Source organism: Castor canadensis, chromosome 10 (assembly GCF_047511655.1).
Source record: "Castor canadensis chromosome 10, mCasCan1.hap1v2, whole genome shotgun sequence".
Classification (NCBI taxonomy): Eukaryota; Metazoa; Chordata; class Mammalia; order Rodentia; family Castoridae; genus Castor; species Castor canadensis.
The window spans coordinates 74,590,497-74,616,613 of record NC_133395.1 but is presented as its reverse complement, the minus strand read 5'-3'; the positions used below and the strand labels follow the sequence as shown (position 1 = coordinate 74,616,613).

At 37.3% G+C, this 26,117-nt stretch overlaps 1 protein-coding gene across 3 annotated transcripts in view; it reads left to right on the top strand.

Moving 5' to 3' along the window:
- B3glct (beta 3-glucosyltransferase) overlaps nt 1-26,117 on the top strand; it is a 119,639-nt gene that overhangs the window by 51,372 nt on the left and 42,150 nt on the right. For all 3 annotated transcript variants that reach the window (XM_074043600.1, XM_074043599.1, XM_074043601.1), the window contains exons 5-8: nt 316-392; nt 1,322-1,433; nt 13,541-13,677; nt 21,188-21,251. In XM_074043600.1, the coding sequence (XP_073899701.1) occupies nt 316-392; nt 1,322-1,433; nt 13,541-13,677; nt 21,188-21,251 (390 nt within the window). The remainder of the gene's footprint in view (nt 1-315; nt 393-1,321; nt 1,434-13,540; nt 13,678-21,187; nt 21,252-26,117) is intronic.

Genomic DNA, 26,117 nt, shown 5'->3' with positions numbered 1-26,117 from the left:
TATCTCCGACAACTTCCCCCAGGCTCTTCCCTTCGAGTAACCTTCACAAGTCTGTGAATTTCTGATGAGTTCTGAGTATCACTGAAGACCATCCTCATAGGTCTTGAGCACTGTGAAAGGCTCAGGAAGGGGAGAGGTTATATGGATTCAGCCAAGGTACTAAACTTGCAGTAGCTTCTGACAGGAACTAGACAAAAGAGTACCATGTGATGAGTAACATGTCAGGTCTATAGATGTAGCTGTGTGGTTTTTGTTTTTGTTTTTAGAGTGGTCAGATGGCTTCTTATTTCTCTTCTTTGATCATTGTATTTTCAGGAGCTTCCCAAAGTCCTCCTTCTCCATCAGCTGGCAAAACAGGAAGGTGCTTGGACCATCCTCCCATTGTTACCACAGTATGTGTGTTTTATTCAAAATGTCTGAACTCCTCACCTTTCGAGCTCAACGCTATTGTGTTGGGAGGGTATATTGTTCCTTAGTAAGTGAAGTAAATTTGAGTTTCACTTATTTATTGTTGTGCTGGGTTGGGGTACGTTGTGGCATTTACAAGTGTTACAGTTTATCAAATGTATCATACTCGAATTCACTCCCTCTACCATTCTTCTTCCTCCCCTCTTCCCCCATTCCTGGGAATAGTTTTAACAGTTTTCATTTTTCCATTTTCATGCATGTGTACACAGTATTTGCACCATATTTACCCTCCTTCTCCATTTCCCCACCTCCTCTCCCTTCCCACTGGTACCAACTCCTCCAGGCAAGACTGTTCTGTGCTCCTATTCTCTGATTTTGTATAAGAAAAAAAAAAAAGAAGGGAAGGGGGATATAGTATTATAACCAGATTTGGTTCATCTTCTCTATTTTTCTTCTTTCTACCTTAGTCCCTTTCTTACAATGGTTTCAACCAGTTTAAAAAATTTTATATTTATTCTCGTATAGAAAGTACATTAACCACATCACCCTCTTAACTTTCTTCTTTTATTGAGTTTCATTTTTACGATTACTTTGTTAACCAAATTTCCTGATGACTGGTTCTCAATCATGAATAGTACTTATTTTTAAATTTGCTTCTTTCAAGCTGACATTTGAAAATTATTTGTCTTCTAAACTGGTGGAATTAACTTTTAGAGTTCTTGCTATTCTTTAAACAATTAGTCTCTAGCTTTCCTTTAAGTGGAAATCCTTTACATTGAAGAAAATTACAGAGGAAAAACAATCTAGTACCCCATCTTTCCATTTGCCCTTCATTCATTTCCTCTTACCAGTTTTAAATCTAATTATAAGCTCATTTTACACAAATTATTACTATAACAACTTTTTTTTTCAGTTTTTCCTCAGCGTATAGCAGGAATTCATCATGGATTTTCTTCTGTGAAGAAGAGACAAGAATACAAATTCCAAAACTCTTGGAAATACTCAGAAGATATGACCCATCAAAGGTGAATACAACTTTATTACCAGTATTTATATATTTGGGGCAGTGCTTCAAAGAAAATTTAATTTTAATTTGAATTAAGAGGTATTTGAATATAATAAAAGCACTTTATTTATTTATTTTGGAAATGCTTTTTTTTTCTTTAAATTTTATTTTATTGTTTTTACATTTACTCACATGTGTAAACATTGTTTGTTTGGGTCACCCTACCACCCTTCCAGGCAGAACCTGTTCTGCCCTCTTGTTCTCTGATTTTTGAAGAGAAAACATAAAAGATAATAAGAAAGACATAGCGTTTTTGCTAGTTTGAGATAAAGATAGCTATACAGAGAAATTCCTAGCATTGCTTCCATGCACATGTGTATTGCAACCCACATTGGTTCATCTCTACTAGACCTTTTCACTACTTCCCAGTAGCCTCTGCCACTTTAAGATTACTGTATTCCCTCTACAGTGAACACATCAACCACATTCAAGTTTTAGGTTTCCTTCCCTTTCCCTATTCCTTCTGTGTGCATTCTCCCCTTAGTGTGTGACCCAGGTCCAATAATATTACTGCATTTGTTTTAGACCTATAATCTGCATATGAGGGAGACCATGCAGTTTTTGGCCTTCTGAGCCTGGCTAACTTTGCTTAAGATGATGTGCTTCAGTTCCATCCATTTACTTGCGAATGACAAAATTTTATTCTTCTTTGTGGCTGAATAAAATTCCATTGTGTATAAATACCACATTTTCTTAATCCATTCATTGGTACGAGGGCATCTTGGCTGTTTCCATAACTTGGCTATTGTGAATATTGCTGCAGTAAACATGAGTGTGCAGGTACCTCTGGAGTAACCTGAGTCTCATTCCTTTGGGTATATCCCCAGGAGTGGGATTGCAGGGTCATATGGCAGATCTATGTTTAGTTTTTAAAGAAGCCTCCATATTGTTTTCCAAAGTGGTTGTACTACCTTGCATTCCCACCAGCAGTGTATGAGGGTTCCTTTTTCCCCTACATCCTCACCAACATTTGTTGTTGTTGGTGTTCTATTCTAATAGGAGTGAGGTGGAATCTTAGTGTGGTTTTGATTTGCATTTCCTTTATGGCCAGGGATGGTGAGCATTTTTTCATGTGTTTTCTGGCTATTTGGACTTCTTCCTTTGAAAAGGTTCTGTTTAATTCAGTTGCCCATCTCTTTATTGGCTCATTAATTTTGGGGGAGTTTAGTTTTTTGAGCTCCCTGTATATTCTGTTTATCAGTCTTTGATGTATAGCTACCAAATACTTCCTCCTACTCCGTGGGTGGTCTCTTGAATTTAGGGACCATTTCTTTTGTTGTGCAGAAGCTTTTTAATTTCATGTAGTCCCATTTATCCATTCTTTCTCTTCATTGCTGGGCAGCTTGAGTTCTACTGAGGAAGTCCTTGCCTATACCTATTGCTTCCAGATTATTCCCTGCTCTTTCCTGTACTAACTGCAAGGTTTTGGGGCTGATATTAAGGTCCTTAATCCACTTTGAGCTGATACTAGTACAGGGTGATAGGCATGGATCTAGTTTCAGTTTTCTGCAGGTAGATAACCACTTTTGCCAGCAGCATTTGTTGAAGAGACTGTCTTTTCTCCATCATATGTTTTTGGCGCCTTTGTCAAAAATAAGATGGGCATAGCTGTGTGGATTCATATCTGGGTCCTGTCTTCTGTTCCACTGGTCTTCCTATCTGTTTTTGTGCCAGTACCATGCTGTTTTTATTGCTATGGCTCTGTAGTATAGTTTGAAGGTCGGGTATTGTGATACCTCCAGCATTGTTCTTTTTTCTGAATATTGCCTTGACTATTCATGGTCTCTTGTGTTTCCAAATGAACTTTAGGATAGATTTTTCAATCTCTGTGATGAATGTCATTGGGATTTGATGGGAATTGTGTTGAACATGTAGATTGTTTTTGGTAGTATAGCCAATTTTACTATGCTTATTCTGACAATCCATGAGCACAGAGATCTTTCCACCTTCTTTAGTCTTCTTCAAACTCTTTCTTCAGTGGTTTGTAGTTCTCCTTGTAGAGGTCATTTACATCCTTTGTTAAGTTTATTCCTAGGTATTGGATTTGATTTTTGGAGGCTGTTATAAATAGAATTGTTTTCCTATATTCTTTCTCAATTTGTTCATTGTTAGTGTATAGAAAGGCTACTGATTTTTCTAAGTTGATTTTGTGTCCTGCTACATTGCTGAAACTGTTCATGGTGTCTAGGAGTTTTTCGATGGAGTTTTTTGGGTCTTTGAGGTATAGAGTCATGTTGTCTGCAAATAGGGATACTTTGACTATTTCTTTACCTATTTGTATTCCTTTTATTTCTTCTTCTTGCCTTATTTCTCTGGCTAGGAATTCCAAAACTAGGAGTGGGGAAAGTAGGCATTCTTGTCTCGTTCCTGACTTTAGGGGGAATGGTTTCAGTTTTACACATATATACATACATACATTATATATATATCTTATATATATATATGATAGATAGATATCTAGATAGCCTTTATAATGTTGAAGTACATTCCTTGTATTCCTAGTTTTGTTGGTGCTTTTACCATGAAATGGTGTTGAATCTTATCAAAGGCTTTTTCTGCATCTATTGAGATGATCAAGTGGTTTTTGTCTTTGCTTCTATTAATGTGCTGTATTAAATTTATAGATTTGCATTTGTTGAACCACCCCTGTATCCCTGGGATGAAGTCAACTTGGTAATGGTAAATGATCTTTCTGATGTGTTGTTGAATTTGGTTTGCCATTATTTTATTGAGAATTTTTGCATCAATGTTCATTAAGGAGATAAGCCTTTTTGGATGTATCCTTGTCTGGTTTTGGGGTGAGTGTAATTCTGGCTTCATAGAATGAGTTAGGCACAGTTCTTTTCCTCTCTGTTTTGTGGAAAAGTTTAAGGAGCGTTGGTTCTTCTTTTGAGGTCTGGAAGAACTCAGCAGAGAATCTGTCAGGTCCTGGACTTTTCTTTTTTGGGAGACTCTTTATTGCTGCTTCAATTTCATTATGTGTTATAGATCTGTTTCAGTGGTTAATATCTTCTTGGTTCAGTTTTGGATGGTCATAAGTATCTAGAAATTTGTCCATTTCTTTAAGATTTTCCAATTTATTGGAATGTAGATTCTCAAAATAGTCTCTGATGATTTCTTGGATTTTCTTGGTGCTTGTTGTTATCTCTCCCCTTTTTGTTTTCTGATTTTACTAATCTGGGTCTTTTCCCTCCTCATTTTAGTCAGATTTGCTAGGGGCTTGTCAGTCTTGTTTATTTAATTCAAAGAACCAGCCTTTTATTTTGTTGATTCTTTGTGTGGTTTTTTTGGTCTGTTTCATTGATTTCGGCCCTTATTTTTATTATTTCTGTCCTTCTGCTTGTTTTGGGTTTTGCTTGTTCTTGTTTTTCTAGGAGTTTGAGATATAGCATTAATATATGCTCTCATGGCTATAAACTTTCCTCTTAGGACTGCCTTTGCTGTGTCCCATAGGTTCTGGTAGTCATTTTCATTACCTTCCAGGAATCTTTTGATGTCCTATCTTATTTCTTCTATGACCCACTGATCCTTGACCAGTGTGTTATTCAGTCTCCAATTATTTGTGTATTTTCTGCTGTTGTTTCTGTTATTGAGTTCTAGTTTTAATGCATTGTGATCAGATAGAATGCAGGGGGTTATTTCTGTTTTTTTATATTTGCTGAAGCTTGCTTTGTGCCCTAGGTATGATCTGTTTTGGAGAAAGTTCCGTGGACTGCTGAGAAGAATGTATATTGTGCTATTGTCGGATGAAATATTCTGTAGACATCAGCTAGGTCCATTTGATATGTGATGTCATTTAGTTCTAAGATTTCTTTATGGATTTTTTTTTGTTTGGATGACCTATCTTTTGGTGATAGAGGGGTATTAAAGTCTCCCACTACCACTGTGTTGGAGTCTGTATGTGCTTTTAAGTCCTTTAGTGTATGTTTTATGAAATTGTGTGCACTGACATTGGGTTCATATAGGTTGATAATTGTTATTTCCTTTTGATGTATTGCCCCTTTTATTAGTATGAAGTGTATTTCTTTGTCTCATTTGACCAATGTACATTTGAAGTCTACTTTGTCTGATATGTATTGCTTCTCCTGCCTGTTTTTGGGGGCCACTGGCTTGGTAAATCTTCTTCCAGCCTTTTACCCTAAGCCATTGTATATTTCTGTCAATAAGATGGGTCTCTTGTAAACAACAGATTGTTGGATCTTCCTTTTTAATCCAGTTTGCCAAATGGTGTCTTTCAATGCGGGAGTTGAGTTCATTGACACTGAGCATTAATATTGATAGGTATATTGTTTTGTTGTTTAAGGATTTGATTGTGTGCAGCTGAATCAATGCTACTCTCTGATTATTTGTTTTGTCTTCTCCTGTAGTTTGAGACTCCTGTCCTCTTGTGGTTTTTTTTTGCTTAATCTTCTGTGTGCAGAATTCCTTGTTCTTTGTGCTTGTTTTAATGATAATATATCGTTGGGAGGTTGTATTTTGGTCAAGTCTATTGGGTGTCCTGGAGGCTTCCTGTACGTGAATAGGCAAAACATTCTTGAGATTTGGGAAATTTTCTGTTATTATTTTATTGAATATATTCCATATCCCTTTGGCTTGTATCTCTTCTTAAAGCCCATGATTCTCAGGTTTGGTCTTTTGATGGAGTCACTGAGTTTTTGCATATTTCTTTCACAGCTCTTGAGTTGTTTGAGATCTTTTCTGCTTTTTCTTTAATTTCTATTTTATCTTTGAACTCTGAGATTCTGTCTTCCACTTGTTCTAGTTTGTAGAGTGGCCTTCTACTGTGTTTTTGTTTGACTAAAAGGAGTTTTTATTTCCAGGATTTCTATTTGATTCTTTTTTCTGAGATTTTCCATATCTTTGTTCAACTCCTCTTTTATAATTTGTGTTGTTATCTTGAATTCATATATCTCTTCTTTTTAATACTGTCTTTCATTTCACTTTGCTGCTTGTTGAAGTCCTCTCTGAGTTCATTTATTTGTTTCTGTGTCTTCTCATGTTTTTTTATTTTTGGTGTCTTGAAATTTCTTGAGTGCATCTTGTACATTGTAGTTAACCATGTCTTATATGTTCCTCATGAATTTCTCAGAGATTTCTTCTAAGATTTTGTCTTTGAGGGTTTTTCTGTAGGTGTCACTGGGCTCCTTAGTGACATTTATCATTACTTTGTTGGGGTTAGGAACTGGGTATCCATTTTCTTCATTTCCCACTGAATCCTGTATTGAATTACTTTTTTGAGGAAAATGGTTTCCATCCCTCCTTCTTCTTTCCATTGATCCACTTGGTGCTGTATAGCTGTGTTATCGATAGGCTAGTTGGTAGTTTTAATTTCCTGTTTTCTTTCCCTTTATTTAATTTTTGTGTTGTAACTGACTAGGTTGTTAGCAAGGTTGATGTGTTCTTTCTGTCCCTGGCTTGGAAGTATAATTTAGCAGTAACAAATTCATAGGTTCAGTGATCAGTTATTTACATATTATATAGAAAATCCCTTGGTGATAATACCTATAAATGGTGGAAGTTGGGCAGTAATGGTTTAATGGTTATTAGACTAGATATAGAAATTTGGGTAATTGGTAAAGGTGGCACTGAAAAGGGGACAGGAAAAAGAGTGGGTAGGTGGGGCAAGAGGTATTTGGGCCAGTGGGTTTTGTGCCCTTGAAAAGCACTTAATTTAAAATTAAATGGAATGAAATAATAGTTGGGTATCTGGAAGCAAGGTTCTGAAATTCTCTTTGAGGTTTAGAGCTCATGGAGGGATGTGACATATAATGAGACATTTTAAGTGAAAACAATCTGTTTATTTGTATTAGAGATTTAAGAGTTAAAAAAACTATACCTGAAATTCAGAAACAGTTTGAATAGTTAGAAGTAAACTTAAATTGGTTACTTTTCATCATCAGTGAGTACATGTATTATTTATATAAAATACTTTTTGAATACTGATAGTGTATTTGGAATTATGGCTAGCATGGACTAAATAAAACAGTCAAAGATTCTGACCACATAACTGTTATGGAAGAATGGGGAATTATGCCCCATAGAGAATCAATTATAGTCATAACTCAGACTTCTATAAGGGAAACATAAGATGCTGTTAGAAGACTATAATGGGGTCATTGGACTTAATCTGGGAGAGAGAGGAGGAAGTGATGCTTAATCTGCATCCTGTAGGATAAGCAAGGGTTAGCAGGAGACAAAGGGGCTACAGAGGGCAGAAGGAGCATGGATTGAGAAAGAATGGAAGTGAGAAGGCATGTGTTTGCCTTAGAGCAACTCAATGAAGTTCATGACTGTTTCCATATTTATAAGTCTTATTTGGCACATATTTTATAGAGCAACTGGATCCCTAGTCTTAAGCAGTGTTTAACATTTAGGAGATGGTCATTGAATATCTGTGAATGGCTGAAAACTTTCAAAGGGTCAGTAGGTTTAGTGGGTTGTAATGAAGATAAGACAAGAGTAAATCAAGTCAATTCACTTTTCTTAACGAAGCCTTGGTAACAACCTGATCATTTTATGGGGTATTGGAAATGTGGGAGAAGCAGATCCTGGCCTTTTCTGGTACCTCTGGAAACCTGTCCTACCCAAACACCCATTGCAAATGTGAGTCAGGTTTAATGAGGGTCTGTGGAATGCAAGGCAAGCTCTGGGGGCCTGCTTGGTCTGTTGATGTAGATGTAAAAGTTGAGCAATAGTGATCATTACATTGGTTTCTCAAATACTGAATAATCTGTGACTCTAATAAACACCAGTGATTTGGATACTCTTGAAATGCTTGAAGGATCCATTGTGATTTCTCCTTTTATTTTTATTTCTGAGAAACTGCAGATATAATTGGATGAGAAGGTCATTAGGTGTAAAAATAATGTCTTCGAAGAGAATTATGAACCTGTGTCACCCAGCCTTTTCATATGATGTTAACCAGTATCTACGTGCTGTGTTGCCATGTTTTATGTAAACCATTTGTTAAGCTTTTATGTTTCCTTTTAAGTTAAGGAAACTCCCAAATCTCTCTTAGGATGCAGGCATTTTAGACTCCTCCTAGTGATCATTTCACCTGGAGATTATTCCCCCATTATCCCTGGCTCTAATTCTGTGCAGGAGATGGTGACTCACTGTGCTCTTTAATGAAAACTGGAATGATAAATGTAAAAGTTCAAGTCAGGTTCATGGAAAGCAAGTACAGAGCAGAGTAAAATGAGACTTTTTTTTCTACTTTTCTGAACTCTGCTGTGTGGGAAAAAATCTAGGATGGTTTATTTCTTTTGAAACTAAAATTAAGGAATAAAGATTACATGTTGAAGTTAGTTCAAACCAGTGTGTTTTTTTTCTGCTGTCATTTAAAATTTTAGGAAAGAAAGCATGAAGTAAACCTGGCTTTTATGTTGACACAAAAAAGCCACATTAAAATAATAATTATGAATTCCCTTATATTATTAATGTATGCTAATTCAAAAAAATAATTATGTAATGTGTTGGGATATCAGGTATTTTGTTTGATTCTGATATTTTTTCTTTTAATGTCTTTCAGTCATTCTTACCAGTGCAAATTTATTCTGTTACAGATATTTTAAATGTAAAAATGTAATCTTTATTAAAGAAAGGTTTATTAAATTGCCTTCCTAGGTGATTTCTATAAATTTCAACATCTTGTTTGAAGTCTTCCTTTTTTTCCCCCACAGTATACTTTTTATTAGCATATATTTGTGCAAAGGGGTTTCATTGTGACATTTCCATATATGCATTTAATGTACTTTGATCAAACTCACCCTGTTACTCTTTCTTGCCCTCCTCCCCCTTTATAAATACTTAATAGGTTTCATTATTCTGTGTTCGTGTACTCGTATGAAGCAGTTTGATCATGTTCATCCCCTTCAGCCTCTTTTTTTACCCTCCCTTTCCTGCTGTTTCTTACCCCCAGGTAGTCCTCTCATTTTATACTTGTGTCATTTTTTAAACATCTAGATCCACATATGGGAGAAAACATGAGACATTTGTCTTTCTCAGTCTGGCTTTGTTTGCTTAACATGATGATCTCCAGTTTCATCAATTATTCTGCAAATGACATAATTTCATTCTTCTTTGTATCTGAATAATACTTCATTGTGTATGTGTGCCACATTTTCTTTATCCATTCATCAGTGGGTAGACACCTAGGCTAATTCCATAGTTTGGCTATTTCCCACACTATGCTTTTAATATGTGTGAATTTTATGAAGAACATTGACTTCTTTGATTTTTTTTTTTTTTTAGCAAAGGTGAAACACAGGTTCTGTAAAGAGTAATTCTAAGATGCTAGTAGACATTATCAAAGTTATTCCTTTAAAGTTTATCTTGTTAAAATAATTGTTCTTTTCATGAAGCCTTTCATCAAGTCATTGAAAAAGATAGGGAGTATGGTTCTTGCAATAGATTCTAAATTAATTTCTTTGTTAAAGCAGTTTATAGCCATAAAAATATTGAAAAACAATTATGCTTTATAATAGCAGAACACTGCAATTAGGAGACAAATACAGCATTTTTGCATAATACTGCATTTAGAACAAGATGTTTTTAAATAGTGAAAGATTAGTAAGAAGTGTCCCAAAATATACTGAGTTGTTTTTTTCTTTATATGACCTGTATTGGCTTGGTACATTAAATAGGGTGACTGTCATATGGTTAAGGTTTACTAATTTTTTAAGAGCTATATTATTGATTTTTTAAAAAGCCATTGAAATTTCTATCTCCGCTGAGGCCATTTGTCTTGATCATTTCTGGACATTCTTCTCCCTGGTAATGACTTAATGTGTCTATAGGCAAAGTAACAAGAAGAAAGTCATTGTGTAGATCTGTGAATCTAAACATGTAGTTATGTTGATAGATGTCATACATGTTCTAGTATGCCTTGTTGCTAAATGGACCGTAACTAGGGCTCTGGGAGGTATTTGGGATATAAGGACAAGCATGACAAGGTTCTTAAAAAGTACTCACCAGGACTTAAGTACTGTGTCCCTCCTGCTTTTATATCCTGAAAAGGAGTAGGAGTGGCATTGGTTGGGTAAGAGAGAAAGTATATGAACCTTTTAGAATTTAGGGTACTCAGTTTAAATTATTTTTAGTTTCTTTAGTCCCTGGGGGCTTGCTCTACTCATGTAACAATAAGCTGTTGTTAGCCTTACTGGGGCAACAAGGGTGAACAAGGTAGTCACTATCTGTACCCCTAAGAACTGTGATACTCTTGTTTCAGGGGAGAGATAGACATTAAGCAAAATACTGCAAGCAAATATATATCAGATGGTAACAGGTGTCATGGAGAAAAATAAAACAGAATGGGGGTAAAGTAGACTGAGGGTGGGCCTACTAGTGTTCAAGAAGTACTTCACTGACCTGCCTCATTAGAGCAGCATGGGAGGGAGGTGAGGAAGTGAGCCAGGTGCTCCTCACTTTTACAGCATACTGCCCACTTAATACCTCTGTTTATCTAATCAGAATCTCAGACTTGACATATTCAAACTGAATTTTTAATGCCCTCCTAAGCCTCTTCCATATTTAGTCATCTTTGAGGCAGCATCACTGTCAGCCTAGTTGTTTGTTAAAATAAACAAACAGAACCCCCATAGGATTCATGATTAGTTCCTTTTTTTCTTTCAACTCCATATTGGACTGTCTAACTGGATCTAGTATCTCTCTTGTCCATTTTCTTTCCATGTTTAATGCTATAATTCAGGTCCAGGCTACCATGCTTTCTGGCTTTGACCATTAATAGAGCCTCCTAACTCTTCTCCTGGTTTCTGTTCTTGCCATCCTAATAATCCAGCTTCTCTATAATTCATATCTTACTGCTCACCTACTCAAAGACTTCCAGTGGTTTCCCATTCCACTGAAGATTTTTCACTGGGTACAGCATTATATGTTGGCAGTAGTTTTCTTCCATCACAGTTAGATGATGTACCATTGTGTTCACCTTCCATTATTTCTGCTGAGAAATCAACTCTGTACCTTGTTTTCATTCCTTTGAAAGAAATGTGTATGCTCACCTCCTGCCCTAACCCCCCACCCCCACCAGAGAGGCTTTAAAATTTTTCTCTATCTTTGGTTTTCAACAGTTTTATCATTGTATGTCTATGTATGGTTTGCTTTTCTTTGTGTGATTAGAATTTATAGGCTTTTTAAAATCTGTGGCTTGATGATTTTGCCTAGTTTTGGAAAATAGTAAGCCTATTTTTCTGCAACTATGGTTTCAGTTCCATTCCCTCTCTCCTCCTATAATTGGTTTTCAATTTCATACATTTTGGACCTTTTGGCTGTGTTTCATATAGCCTTACATGATTTTCTGTATTCTCTGTTTTTATTTTCATTTTTGCACATCAGTCTGGATATTTTTGTTTTACTGACTTGCCTTCCAGATCAGTAATCTCTTCCATTGTGTTTAATATCCTTTTGAATTCCTAACTTCACTTCTTGCATTGTTCAGTTTTACTATTTCCAGTTGACTCTTGTTAATAACTTGAGTTCTTTGATACAGTTCTCCATGTTTTCATCATTTAACATATAATCATCGTTATTTACAAGTTTTGTTTGATAACTGCAAAATCTAATTTATCTGTGCCTCTCTTTCTGTTTTTTACATTTTCTTGCTTTTATTCTGGTCTTATTTCTTGCTCTGCCTTGTAACTTTTGACTAAATGTTGGATATTTTAAGTGAAAAATTAAGAAGCTGTGGATGAGATGATAGCAGCTTTCTATAGGAGGTTATGATATTCTTCTGTATTGTAGACCTTGTTTGGGTAGGTCTGTTTATAGACTTCTCTTACTCTCAGAGCCCTTTCATCCACTCTGAACTCCTATCTAGGTCCCCCTTCAATCCTCCAGCACTGCAAGACTACTGAAGGCTTTGCACAGCTTTTTAGCTTCTCTACTGCTGCTTTCTGCTTGGTTCTCTCCCAACCCCTTGGTGTTGTGTAGCTGAAGTAGTTGACCCTGTATGCAGAGTCTTGGGCTCACTTCTCTTGTATTCCCTTAAATGTCCTTGGCAGTCTCCAGCTCCAAACTCTGTCTGCACAGTCCAGTGAGACTGTGGCAATTCTCCGCTGCTACTTTCTGGTGCATGCTGTTCCTAGCTCAGGAACCAGGAAATTCCCAGGGACAGAGGCAGCCAATCAGGGACTCCTGTGAATGGGCTTTCCAACTCTAGACTAATCTTAGCTCTTCTTGTCCTATCCACTTTCGTTATTTTCTGATGCCTCAGATCATTTGCTCTATATATTTCTCTAACATTTATACCTGTTTTCAGCACAGGTCTGATCTAGGCTATTCTGTTATGGCTAGAAGTGAAAGTCTTTCATTGTACTTAGAATAAAGTCTATATTCCTCCCCTCTGACACATGAAACCCACCCTGGTCTGCCTCCTACCTGTCTTTCTTAGCATACCCAGCATGTACTAGCTATACTAGACTTCTTTTTTTCATGAATGTGTGAAGTTTTTTCATACTTCAGGGAATTTGCATTAACTGTCTTTGGCAGTCAGCTCCTTGATATTATTTCATCTCATTCATTACATCACAAGAGGTTTCTTATCTTTCCAGGGTAGCCCGGTCAGTTACTACACTTACTTGCTCAAATTCTACCTCCTCACTGTAGTGTAAGCTGTGCTCTTGCTTGTTGTAGTAGATTCTCAGTAACCTTAGTTGAATGACTGAATGAATAAGTAAAGGAAAAAGATAGGTACTGATTCTGGAAGGAATCTTTCATATACTTGGAAAACCTCTGTGGAGCATAAAGGCACATTGTTTTCTTTGCCTTAATAGCATTTTTGTATGGCATATTCTATAAAATATCAGTCTTAAAGCATTTATGGTATACTGATAACTAACATTTTGTTCATCTGATGATCTTGAATTGTTTTTTACATGTAAAGATGGTGATGTATTCATTATCATACTAGTATTAATTACATTTTGTTCATATTCCGTAGAAATACATAATGTGTCTAACTTTGTCACATAACATTTAATTAAAACTAATGCTGTAGCTTTGTTACTAATGGCTTTTTAAAAAATGACATTTTATGTTTTTCTTTAACAGGAATGGTTTTTAGGAAAAGCATTACATGATGAAGAATCTACAATAATTCACCATTATGCGTTTTCTGAAAATCCTACAGTTTTTAAATATCCGGATTTTGCTGCTGGCTGGGCCCTTAGTATTCCACTTGTAAACAAGTAAGCGTTTATTATTAGCCCTTTTTTTTGATGTATAGATCCACTTTTATTTCACTGAATTCTGTTACTAAAGAATCTCAGAATCTCAAGTAAGTTTTTCAGCCAGAGAGTAGAAAGAAGGCACAGGAGGCAGACCCCTGAGTGCTCTTGCTTCAGCTCTGTACTTACTAGTCCCCTCAGACAAATCACTCCACCTCTTTATACGTCCTCTTAGTCACCTGCAAAATAAGGCAAGTCATAAGTTGTGAGACTAGGGGAGAGCACGAAAGGTCCCCAAGAACTGAGTACATGGAAGCAAGATTGCTGCTGGGATAACTCTGGTCTCCAGTGAGACAATGAATGAGTAGCATACAGGGGTTGGAGCTGAGAGCTACTCATGCACCTAGGTTGCATACATAAACACAGGCCAGGCAGGGAGGCAAGTAGGGAAGGGCACTGTGGGCATTTACGCCTAGCTGTTTGGGTGCATAGCTGTAAGGATGCTTTATGCTGTGAGGAAAGTTGTAATTCAGGAGAAACATGGTGTTGACAGGCCTTTGTCAGTCTGAAAAGTTCAGGTTACTTGTGTATTTCTGCTCTTTGGAGAATGGAAAGTTGATAAAACATTTGTAGCTTGTGTATCTTCAAAGATGAAAAGGTTTCTATCATTTCTCATTAAATTTCCTAGTCTGGGATTTGAGGTCTTAGAAAACTTTTAGCTCACTGTACATAACAGGGTAGTAGATACCTTGTCCTTCCTGGCTATCCAAAACATCTTCATTGCTTGCTTCACATTAAGCAGTTTTGTATAGTGTAATATCTTCTTCCTAGTGTAGAGTCCACAATCACCACCACCACCACCACCACAGAACCTCTGATGTAGGGCTGGATGTGTGGCTGTATAGTGATAAAGTGGTTTCCTCCTGGGTTCAATCTCCAGCACCACATACAAAAAAAAAAAAAAAAACCATATGTTTTCTTTTACTGATGCATAAGTACATCAAACAGTTTAATGAGGTATTATGTGATATTTTAATACATTTGTGCACTGTATGATGTTTAAATCAGGTTGCACATGTCTGGCTCCTCAAACATTATTTATTTGTGGTGAAAATTTAAAACACTTTCTTCTAGCTTTTTGAAAATACATTCACATTACTGTGCAATAGCACACCAGAACTGCTCGCTATCTAACTGTAACTTGGTGCCCATTGTTCAGTCTTCCCCTCCCCTTTCTCCCCCTTGGTCTCCCCAGCCTCTGGTAACCATTATTCCCATCCCCACTTCTGTGAGATCAACTTTTTTATAACCTGCATGTGCCTGCTTGTTAAATTTAACATTTTTCTCTAGTTCCATCCATGTTGTTACAAATGACAGGATTTCATTAATTTTTATGGCCGAACAATATTCCATAGTAATCCATAGTGTAAATGTACCATGTTTTCTTTGTCCATTCATTTGTTGAAAGGCATTTACATTGTTTCTGTTTCTTGGCTATTGTGAATACAGAGCTTTCAGCTTTTCCCCACTCAGTATTGATAGCTGTTGCCTTATTAAATATGGCCTTTGTTGTGTTGAGGTGTGTTCCTTCAATACCTAATTTATTCAGAGTTTTTTTTCAATCATGAAGGGATGTTGAATTTTATCAAATGCTTTTGTGTCATCTGTTCAGATGATCATATGATATTTCTCTTGCATTCTGATGGTATGTTGAACCATGTTTGTTCATTTGTGTATGTTGAAGCATCTTTCCTGGATGAATCCCACGTCATCATGGTGAATAATCTTTTTGGTGTGCTGTTAGATCCAGTTTGCTAGTATTTTTTTGAGAATTTTTGCATGTGTGTTCATGAAGGATACTGGCCTGTTGCTTTCTTGTTTTGTTGTGTCTTCATCTGGTTCTGGTCTCAGGGTAATGCTGACCTTATAGAATGATTTTGGGGGGGAGGAATAGCCTCCTCTTCAATGTTTTAGACTTACTAAAGAAGAATTGGTATTAGTTCTTTAAACATTTGGTAGAATTTAGTGATGAAACTGTCTAGTCCTATATTTTTCTTTGATGGAAGACTTTTTATTACTGATTTAATCTCCTTACTCATTATTGGTCTGTTCAGGTGTTCTGTTTCTTCATCATTTAAGGCATATGTGTCCAGGAATTTTTCTTTTTCTTCTACATTATCCCTACTGTGTTTTCGGCCCTTCCTTGTTACTAGGCAACACTTATGTGACATAGGTTCCATCAGGTAGCTGTAACTCATAAAATTCTTACTGGGAACTGGGTGCTGGGGGAAGGAGATAAGCATGGGAAAACACTTGGTCTGAGAGTGTGTGGCAGAGGAAGGGTCTTTGGATGATTGCAGCTGAAGCAGTGGATTTTGGGTGTAGCAGCTCCCTGAAGGTTGCAGAGTCTAAAGCTCCCTGACTGCTTGCTTCTATGCAAATCTGAAGGTTGTCCTTGGAATCTCATCCTAGAGTCTCTTCCCTCAGACTTTCCAGCAGTTCTGTGAGCCATCTCTATGCCTCAACAAATGCACTTTGTGCTTAAACTAGCCACAGTGAATTCATTTGTCTCCAGGTAAGGCCCTGGGCATTGTGCCCAGTCCCAGGCTGCTTGGCAAGGATGTCCTTCTCCTAGCCTGGACCAAGTGTGACTTCCTCCTGTTCTTAGAAAAGCCAGGGAGAAAGGAGAGGGGAGACAAGAAGAGATCGACATTCGCTGGCGTCCTGTGCTACTTTGCCTGACTGTATTGTCAGTGGGGGAGAGAGGAAAATATTCTTCCTTTTAGCAGCCCAAGGCCATGTTTACTCTCAAATTAAATCAGCTTTGACTTGGTGTAGTTTGAAGACGGGAGCTCAGAGGTCACTTTTCCTGTTGAGTACAGCATCCTTGTGTTTAGACCTTTTTTAGTTTGGACTCAAAAAACAGAAGCTCCATGCTGCAAGTCCTAGGCCATGGTGCTGTTCCTTATCCCTTCAGGATGTTTCCCAGCCCCAGGTGAGGAGGCTTCCCTAGCCCTTCCTCCCTCTGTCTGCTTTGCTTCATAGATCAGAAGGACCTTAGCTGACTTTTCCATGGGAGAAGTCCCGTGTGGCTGTAATTTCTTTAAGCTAGGGGTTATAAGCTCCTCCTATGCCTGTTTCTGTCCTATTCACTGTGGTCCATGTAAGTCCCCCGAGAACAGCACAAGCACAGTCCTGCTTGCCCTGTGGAGTGTGGTGAATGCAACTGTTACTTCTCCCCCAGGGCTCAGGGGAAACCAGAGGAACTAGGAAGAACCTACAGACAGGACCAGGTATCTGAAGCCAGAAGGCCTCCTTTCTTGACCCTGCCCTGCATTGTCCTTGATGCCTTGTCCTGAGGGCAAATCCTACTCATTCAGAGAGTTGTGTCTTCCTTCTTGCCATCATGGTTTCCTGATCTTCCTCCAGCAAAGACTCCTTTGGAGACTTCTTGGTGTTGAATTCTATTCAGTTTTATTGAGTTAAGTGTTAGAAATAACTGTTTATTTTTGCTTCCCTATTGACTTTCTTTTTAAAACCAAATGGGTGGAAGTAATATCGCTTGCACACATCTTTGGCTCAGCGTTTCTTCTTACAGGATGGTTTAGCCTCTTACTGCTTAACTTTTTGGCATTAAAGTATGACTTGCTATAAAATCCTCTTGGGTCTCTGAACTATATGTGGCCTCACTGCTTCTAAGGTGTGGAGGCCCCCAGACCACTGGCTGATTCTCTTGGCTATAGCTAACATTCCCTCCTGACTATCTCATGCTCCTGTGGGACTAGTGTCAGGGGCTTTGCGAACCTGGGCTGCAGGTGTGAGCCTTGTTCAGGGGAGACTCTTATGTTAGGCATTCCCATAGTAATGTGGGAAGTCCCTCTAGAGACCACAGGTTTACAGATTCTCTTCCCATGTGTTCATGAGGTCCATGAACACATCTATTGCCAAGGGAGAAAGCCAAGTGAGCAGCTTCCATATGAGTCTCAATTTTCCTTTTCTGATCAGGCTTAATAATATTTTCTGCTGAGACAGAGAGAACTTGAGGGTCTCACCACTGCAGTAGGGTATGTAGACATCTTAGCTCATTTGGGCTGCTGTAACAAAATACCATAAACGTGGTGACTTACAAATGAAAGGGTGTATTTCTTAGAGTTCTGAAGGCTGGGAAGTCCAAATTCAAGCAGTTTCAGTGTCTGGCAAGGACTGCTTTCTAGTTAATATCTAACACCTTCTCACTGTGTCCTCACATGGGAGAAGGGGCACACAAGCTCCTAAAAGAGGATACTGATCCCCTTCATGAGGGCTTTGGCCCCATGATCTAATCACCTCCCTAAGCCCAAAGCCCCATCTCCTAATAATATCACTTTGGGGGTTACATTTCAACATATGAATTTAGGGAGACACAAACATTCACCCCAGTAGAGAACTATGGCTGAGGAAATTAGGACCAAGAGATAATCTTTTGCATGAAGTTTACCAGCAAACCTTACCTAGGTTTCCTTTCATATCTTACTTTGTGGAGTGGCTCACAAGAACACTCATCTTAGAAGTTTTCCTATTATTGAATCAAAGGGGCCCCAAATCTTTTGCATATCTCCAGTGTAGCTGGTTGTGTCATTATAATCATGGTGTTGGGGGCATAGCTTAACAGCTTCCAAAAATTAGGAAAGCTGAGTACCAAATGTCGTATTTGCCAGGAACTGAATATCTTATCTCATGGACTAGAATTTCTGGTCTTCATTGGTGTTTTGGCATTGTTGGTCACTGAAATTGGCTTTTGAAAAATCCCATGCTATCTTCCTTATTGCATAGGAGAATGAAACGTGCTTGGTACATGGGAAAATGGGAACTAATTGCCTTTAAGTTAGGACTTGGACATATTTATGGTAGTTGACAGGCTAGAGATGGTATGCCAAGCTAAGTTAACAACACATTCATGATGTTGGGGTGACCATGGCTTGGTCGTGGTAGACTCCTTGGGCTGTAAGAGATAACCACCTAAAATATCACTGTATGTAGTTACTGTACATATTTACTGTGATATTTACTTAAAATATCACTGTATGCTCTAAATCATTATTGTTTCTCTCAAAGAAATACTGTCAGTGGTATTGACTCCTCCACATTTCCCTAGGTGTCCCTCAGGGAAAAATTTTAAAGAATTGCATAAGAAGGAAATTAAAAAAGTGAAAGAAATGGAGAATGTGTATAAGGTGTTTATTGTGCATTAGGAATGGGTGCTGATCACCTGTGTCCCTTGCTTGTGACAGTAAGCCTGGGTATGATTTATTCTTGCTTTGGAAACTGAATGAGATGAATAGTTACCCTTTACAGTCTGATCAGATTTTGAAGGCACGTGGCATGAATCTAAATTCCAAAGGTACCTTGATAAAGTTTATTTATGAAAACTGACTCCAACTGAACAGAATTCAAATTGTATGAGATTCCAGTTGTCAGAGATTTTTTTCTTCTCCGCACATATCAGGATGTATCTGAGGATGTAATTTTTCTATGAGTCCTCACCCACTTATGCTGACAGATCTGTGGGCAGATACTGAACAGAATTGTGACATTGTCACATGAGGCTTCTTTTGCTGCTACTAATAGGGTTCGGAGCAACCATAAGACAAATGCTTTATAACTAAACATAAATTATAACCTGTATCTGCCTCCTTTTTGTTTCTTCTAAGTGATTTTTTAAAAATTTAAAACCAAAATTAAAAAAATTTGATTGGCACATAATTATACATGTTTATGGGGTACCGTATGATATTTTGATACATGTATATATAATGTGTAATAATCATATCAGGATAATTTAGCATATCCATTGCCTCAGACACTTATTGTTTTTCTGTGATAAAACATTCAAAATCCTCTCTTTTAGCTGCTTTGAAATATTCAATAAATTGTTGCTAACTGTAGTCACTTTCCTATGCTTTATTACAGGAGAACTTAACCACCCTATCTAAGTGTAGTTTTGTACCTGTTAACCAGCCCTTCTCCGTCTCTTCTATTCCCAGCTCCGTTAATTTTTTTTCTTGCAGTGCTGGGGATTAAAACCAGGCCTTCACATATGCTTGCTTGACGAGTGCTGTGCCACTGAGCTGCATCCCCAGCCCTTTAAGAAGTGTATATTTTTTATTAGCACAATCACATTTTTTTTTTTTAACTAACCGAAGGTATGAGACTAGTTAAATCAATAGTTCAAAATGTTTGGGTGTCAGATGTTTGCAGTCACATGGTGGTGAACTAAGCTTGTCCATTCTCACAGCTAATTCCCATCCACAGTGATGATGGAATTTTTATTGTACTTTTTCATAGACTTGAGTACAGGTGACACTGTGGCACATTCCACCACTAATTTCCCCTAAGAAGTGAATTTTTGAAGAAATCGTTCGTGGCTCAACCAGACTAAGATGTAATTAAAAACTCAATTAATTAAAAAAAAAAAAGAAAACTCAATTAAATTTTTTGAAACTTGTTACTCTTCCTTTAAAAGCCCCTATTATTTCTTTGTAGTGAAAACATGTTTTAGGAGGTTTATAATTGAAGCTGATGGTCTAGTGTGTAGTTCTATAAACAGATATGGTTAATGTTTGTGCAAGTGATGTGTAATCCCACCTCAGTCAGCTTGAAATCAAGGAACATATTGCCCTCATCCAATCAGGAACTCATTAGTGCTCATTTTGTCTAAGTATTCTGGGCAGTGCTGTTGATACAAAGGAAGTGTAGCACAGAGAGGGATGTGTGTGTGACAGACTTTAATGCATATGATAGGCTCATGCTTTCCCTCAGTGGAACAAAGGAGGCTTCCATTTTGGTGGGCAAGTCTGGAAAAGTGTCCCAGAGATGGTGCCCTTGGGTTTATCATGAGGAAAAGGTTGCTAAGTAAACGTTGGGTGTGGACACATTGGGCAGATGTACAGCAGGGAAGGCCCAGGTAGAGCACGCTTGAGGAAATAAGTGGTATGGAGGCCCCAGATGGTGAGGGGATCCAGGGTTCCCAATCCTGGCCAAGAGTATGGGGCTTTATTCTGTACTGGAACTATTGACGATTTTTTAAGCAAAAAGGGGGGAAAAAGGTCTTGAAAGAGAATTGTTAATTCTTGCCTAAAACCACATACTTTCTCCCACAAAAGACTCCACAATTTAATAACGCATCAGGGTTATAATTAAAAGTAATAACTTTTCTCTGTTACCCGTACTTTTTTTCTCCCCCATCTCGACATTATTTAGTGTGAGGATTATCACAGTTATGTGTTATCCCCTGTGCCAGGCACTTTATTTATTGTACTGTACTTTATATTACTGAGCAAATGTTGAAGTAATGTGTTTGCAACCTATCTTGCATTCATGTACTTATGAAAAAACCATTGTATTTTCTCAGTCCTTTCCCTCCAGGAAATTAAACTCTTGCTTTTATCTTAAAATTTATATTTTATATATTTTCAAATATTAGGAAGTCTTAGGAGTGAATTATTCTTGACACATCTTTGGTTAAAAAAATCAAATTGTCTCTATTTTCTAGGCTTACCAAGAGGTTAAAGAGTGAATCCCTGAAATCCGACTTTACAATAGATTTAAAACATGAGGTATGTCATGGTTTGTTTGACTAAAAGTCTTAATAATCAAGAATTCGTGTCTTTTCTTGGGGATGCAGCTCAGTGGTAGAGAGCTTATCTAGCATGTACAAAGCCCTGGGTTTGATCCTCGGTACTGAGGATATAAAAGTTATTTTGTATTTCTTGATAGAGCATCCTCCCCATCTTCTCCCCACTGAAGTAATCTCACATTTTAAGCTCATCTTAGTTATGTAGATAGAGAAGTGGTGAAAAAGAGTGAATATTATGCTTCCTGAATCTTTGGTTTTAAGGTTGGTGAATGGGTCCAGAGGTGAATTTTAAAAAACATGCAAAATGTCATAAGAAGTATCTCTGGTTTTACTCAGTGCTTTGGTTGTATATAATGCTACTATAGACTGAATGTTTGTGTGTCCCCCCATACACCCCCAATTCATATGTTGAAACCTAATTCCTTATGCAGTGGTCTTTGGGAGGTGATTAGAGGGTGGAGACCTAACAAAATGGGATTAGTGCCCTTACAAAAGAGACCTGGAGGCCCCCTTGCTCCTACCACATGAGGACACAGTGAGAAGATGTCATCCATGAACCAGGAAGCAGGCTCGTACTGGACATCAGATCTGCTGACACCTTGATTTTGAACTTTCCAGCCTTCAGAGTTGTGAGAAATAACCTTCTTTTACTTATAAGCCACCCAGCCTGTGGTATTTTGTTATTGCAGCCTGAACAGACTAGGACATACCTTTATTGTATATCTGTACCAGTCTGTCTGAAGCAGAATTAGGCCAGTTGTTGGTCCTATGCAGGCAGCTCTGGCTTGCCATGCTGGATCCCAGCATTCCTGGTTCCATTGGCATTTAATGGATTTCTAGGACCAATTATCCCAGAGGCAGGTGACAGCTGTGTCCTGCCATCAGTTGTTTCCAAATCACCATTCAGTACAGCCTCTGTTTGCATTTCATTCATGGGTGTGTTTGATTGACTAAAACAGATTTGCTGCTTACTCTCTGTTGAAATCTGGATCTTAGGACACTCAGGTAAAATCTTGACGTATTTGTCAGTCCAGCAGTACTGATTTCCAGGAGCAAATGGGCACATGTAAGACTTTTATTTCTTGGGCATCTTTAAATAATGAAACAACTTATTTTAGGAGAAATATACTTTTAAATCATTCCTCAACAAAATGAATGACTTATTGAAAACAAGAGTCCTCCTAGATATTTTGGTGGAAAGTTAACTCCGGAGGGGATACCTACACCTGAGAACCTATTATAAACATTGAGTACTCACAAGGTGGTATTTGTAGCATGTGAGTACTGTAAAGATCAAAAACCACAAACTACCTGTGGCCCTTCTGGTTCACTAGACAATATTACCAGGTGTGCTTCAGCTCCCTGCACACTTCTCCCAGTGGTGGTCCCTTTTGGTAATAGCCATAAAAGAATATTATAGCCTCAAATTAGAGAATATGTATACCCTTTTTTTGCCATTTATGAAAACTGAACATGAATGAGGCCATAAAGTAACCCTACAAATACTTTACATCACTGTGATGTAGACTACAGTAATAAGTTAGACAATCAGTAACAAAAACACAGTAATGCAGCATTTGATCATAATGAAAAATGTGATTTTTAAAAAGTGGTAAAAAAATCTGCAAGCACCTTGATTTCTCTTTCCCTTTCTTTTTTCATATTTTATGACTTGTGAATGTATTTGTGAATAACATCTTACGTAGTCTGCATCCTTTCGAACTTTTAAAACAGAATCGCTCCATGACTATTATTGTAACTGGAGGCAGATCTGTGTTGGTACATGCAGCGCTTACTAACTGATTTTCACTCACTGCAGTGGTCTCTTGCATTCTCTGTCACAATTCATTTATTCTTCGTCTTCTTAGTGTGTGTCTGAGTGGCTCCTGGTTTGTTGCTCCTACTGTCATTGTTTCTATGAATATTTTTTGACATGTACTATCCTTTGAAACTTTTTGTTGAGTTGACCTACTTAAAATGCATTTTTTATTGTGACTCCCTATCATGTGTATGTGTTGCTTCTGTGTTTTATTGATTTCTAACATAGTGTTACTGTAGTCTACATCACAATCCCTGCAAGTATTTTTAGGCTTACTTTACAGCCTCACTCATGTTCAGCTTTCATAATGGAGAGAAAGATATACTCTAATGTGGGGATATAAGATTCTCTTTCTATCAGTTAGATGAAAGAAGGCATTAATTGTGCTTTTTGGATTTTTATTTTCTTTCTTCTTTCTTTATTTTTGTTTCGTTTGCTTAATTTATCATTTACTAAGGGAGCAATATGGAAATCTTGCTTAATAACAATGGATTTGGTGGTATCTCCTTGTGGAACTGCCAGCTCTTGTGTTTTGTACTCTTGCTTTGGTGCATGCTAGTTTAGAATTGTTACTTCTTCTTAGTGATTTATCATTTTTATAATGCTTCTTGTCTTAATGTTTGTTTTGTTGACATGCATATTTTTGTACTAGCTTACTTTTTCATCATAATCATTTTTCATCTTTTTCTTTCACCTTTTTTATGTCCTTATCTTTCAGATGTGTATTTTTTTTTCTTTTTTACAAGACATGCTTCTTGACCCTTTTGGTTTACTAATCTTTAAACAAGATAGCAAATTAACATTTATGTTAGTTGTGATTATTCGTATATTTGAATTTCTGTCATTGTATTTTCTCTCCCACCTCCACTATTTTCTGTTTTTCTTTTTAAAACTTTCTTTTCTTCTTTTTGATTTTTTTTTGTTAGTATTTTCTCTCCCTTACTATTTTGGAAGTTGAATCTCTATACTTTTTAAGGTTATTTAAAATATTTTAACACGAAATCTTAACCTAACTGGCTAATCAGTCAATATCCAGAGAAATGAAGGGCCTTAGAATGATTTCACTCTGATTATCTTACTTTCAATTTATACTCTATTATTGTCCAGTATTTTTGTCTCCTCCTGCCCCCCGAAACTTACCTATGTACATTTGCCATGGATTTGATGGCATCTTTGGTACTATTCTCATTTACTTCTTTCACCTTCCAAAGGGAGTCATTTTTATTCTTCCTGAAGTACATCCTTTAGAATCTCTGAGGTGGTAATTCTGTAAGTTCTTTTTTTTTTTTATCTTTACAAATATTTGTTACAACTTTGTTCTTGACACAAAGCTACATCTTGTCTACAATTCTAGATCATCAGACATTTTCTCTCATCACAATGAAGTGATCCCACTGCATTCTGGCTTCTGTTCTGCTCTTCTGTTGAGAGATGGGGCTCCTTTGTAGGTAACCTGTTGTCTTTCTGTCTGCTTCTAAGATTCTGAAGCTTCACTAGGATATGTCTAGGTATAGACCATTCTCACTAATCCTGCTTAGAATTCATTGGGCCTTTCTGTTAGAATTGTTAATCAGTTTTTGAAAATTCTCAGCCATTGTGTTTTGAGCTGGTTTTTCATCTTTGCTCTCCTTATTACCTCCTCTTGGAACAATAGTTGAATGCTAGAGGTATGAAATTCTCTTTTATATTTTCCATTTTGCTTTCTTGCTGTACTATCTTTTAGATACTTGGGGGATAGGGAGGGGCTTCAATCTTGAGTTTCCTGATGCTTTATTCAGCAATGTCCAATATACTATTTAATTATTTTCTAATAACTAAAAAACTGCTATCTTGTTTTATATAATTTAAAAAAATTTCCTCGTATTTAATGGTGTATTTTTTTGTTTTGAGACATGACCTTGCTTCGTAGCCCAGGCTAACTTCAAACTTGTGATCACTGTGCTTCTGTCTCCCAAGTACTGGGATTATATGTATACCACCATGCCCACCTCATGAGGTTCTTCTTTATCAAAATATACTAACCATAGTAATTGTATAATCTGTACTTGAGAATTCTCATATCTAAAATCTTGTGGGTCTGGTTAAGTTGTGTCTTCTGGTGCTTACTTGGCATCTCATTTCCTTAATATTTGTTGTGTACATTTGGATACTCTTTTTTTTTTTTTTCCAGAACTTTGTCTTGGTAATCCTCTGAGGCCTTCGATATGGTTGTATGTTCAGTGTAAGGACTGACATTAGCTTCTGCTTATGGCTAGCAGGTTATACTGACTTGGGGCTATTTTAAATTACTCCATTTGACATGTTGTCAGACCTCATAGGTGGCACAATTCAAAGAGGCCTAGCTTTTAGGTATGGAATCTCAGAAGAGATTTGGATATCATTTTTCCCCTCCATCTAGCTCCCAAGGCTCAGCTTTATGTGGCCAATGTTACCCCACATTGGGGCATCCTAGGCTTCACCCTTCATCATGAACTCAGCAATTCCAAAACTACCAGCAGACCCCTACTGGGCAGAGCCACCCTTGCTGCCTTTTCCTCCAGGTTCTCACACATTTTTGTCCTCACAGGTTCTACGCTTTTGGGTCAATTTACCGGTATGTTTAAATTGACTTTAAAGACATTTTATCCAATATTTGCAGATGTTTTCAGCAAGTTGGCTGCTCAGGACATATAATTATTGGACTGCAGGAAACCAGAGCTGTAGTGCTATTTTTTTTTTCTCACATTTGTGTCTGTGATATTTTAGAATGTGTTATTCCCTAAAATTGCTTATTGTTGACTTTGGAATTTTTTGGAGGTCAGAATATTGACTCGTGGTTAGTTGATTATTGCTTATAAAAGATCAGATCGATCTACATGGCATTACCATTTTTTTAATTTTAAAAGTCCTGTTGAATGTTGACAAATTAATATGGCCCAATCTATCACTTCCCAGAAGGTGGGTTCTGTTTCCCCTTGGGATATTTTGTACTTTTTTATACTTGTGGTGTTGACTGAGTTCCTTCCTCACTGGTGTCTCCTGTCTTGC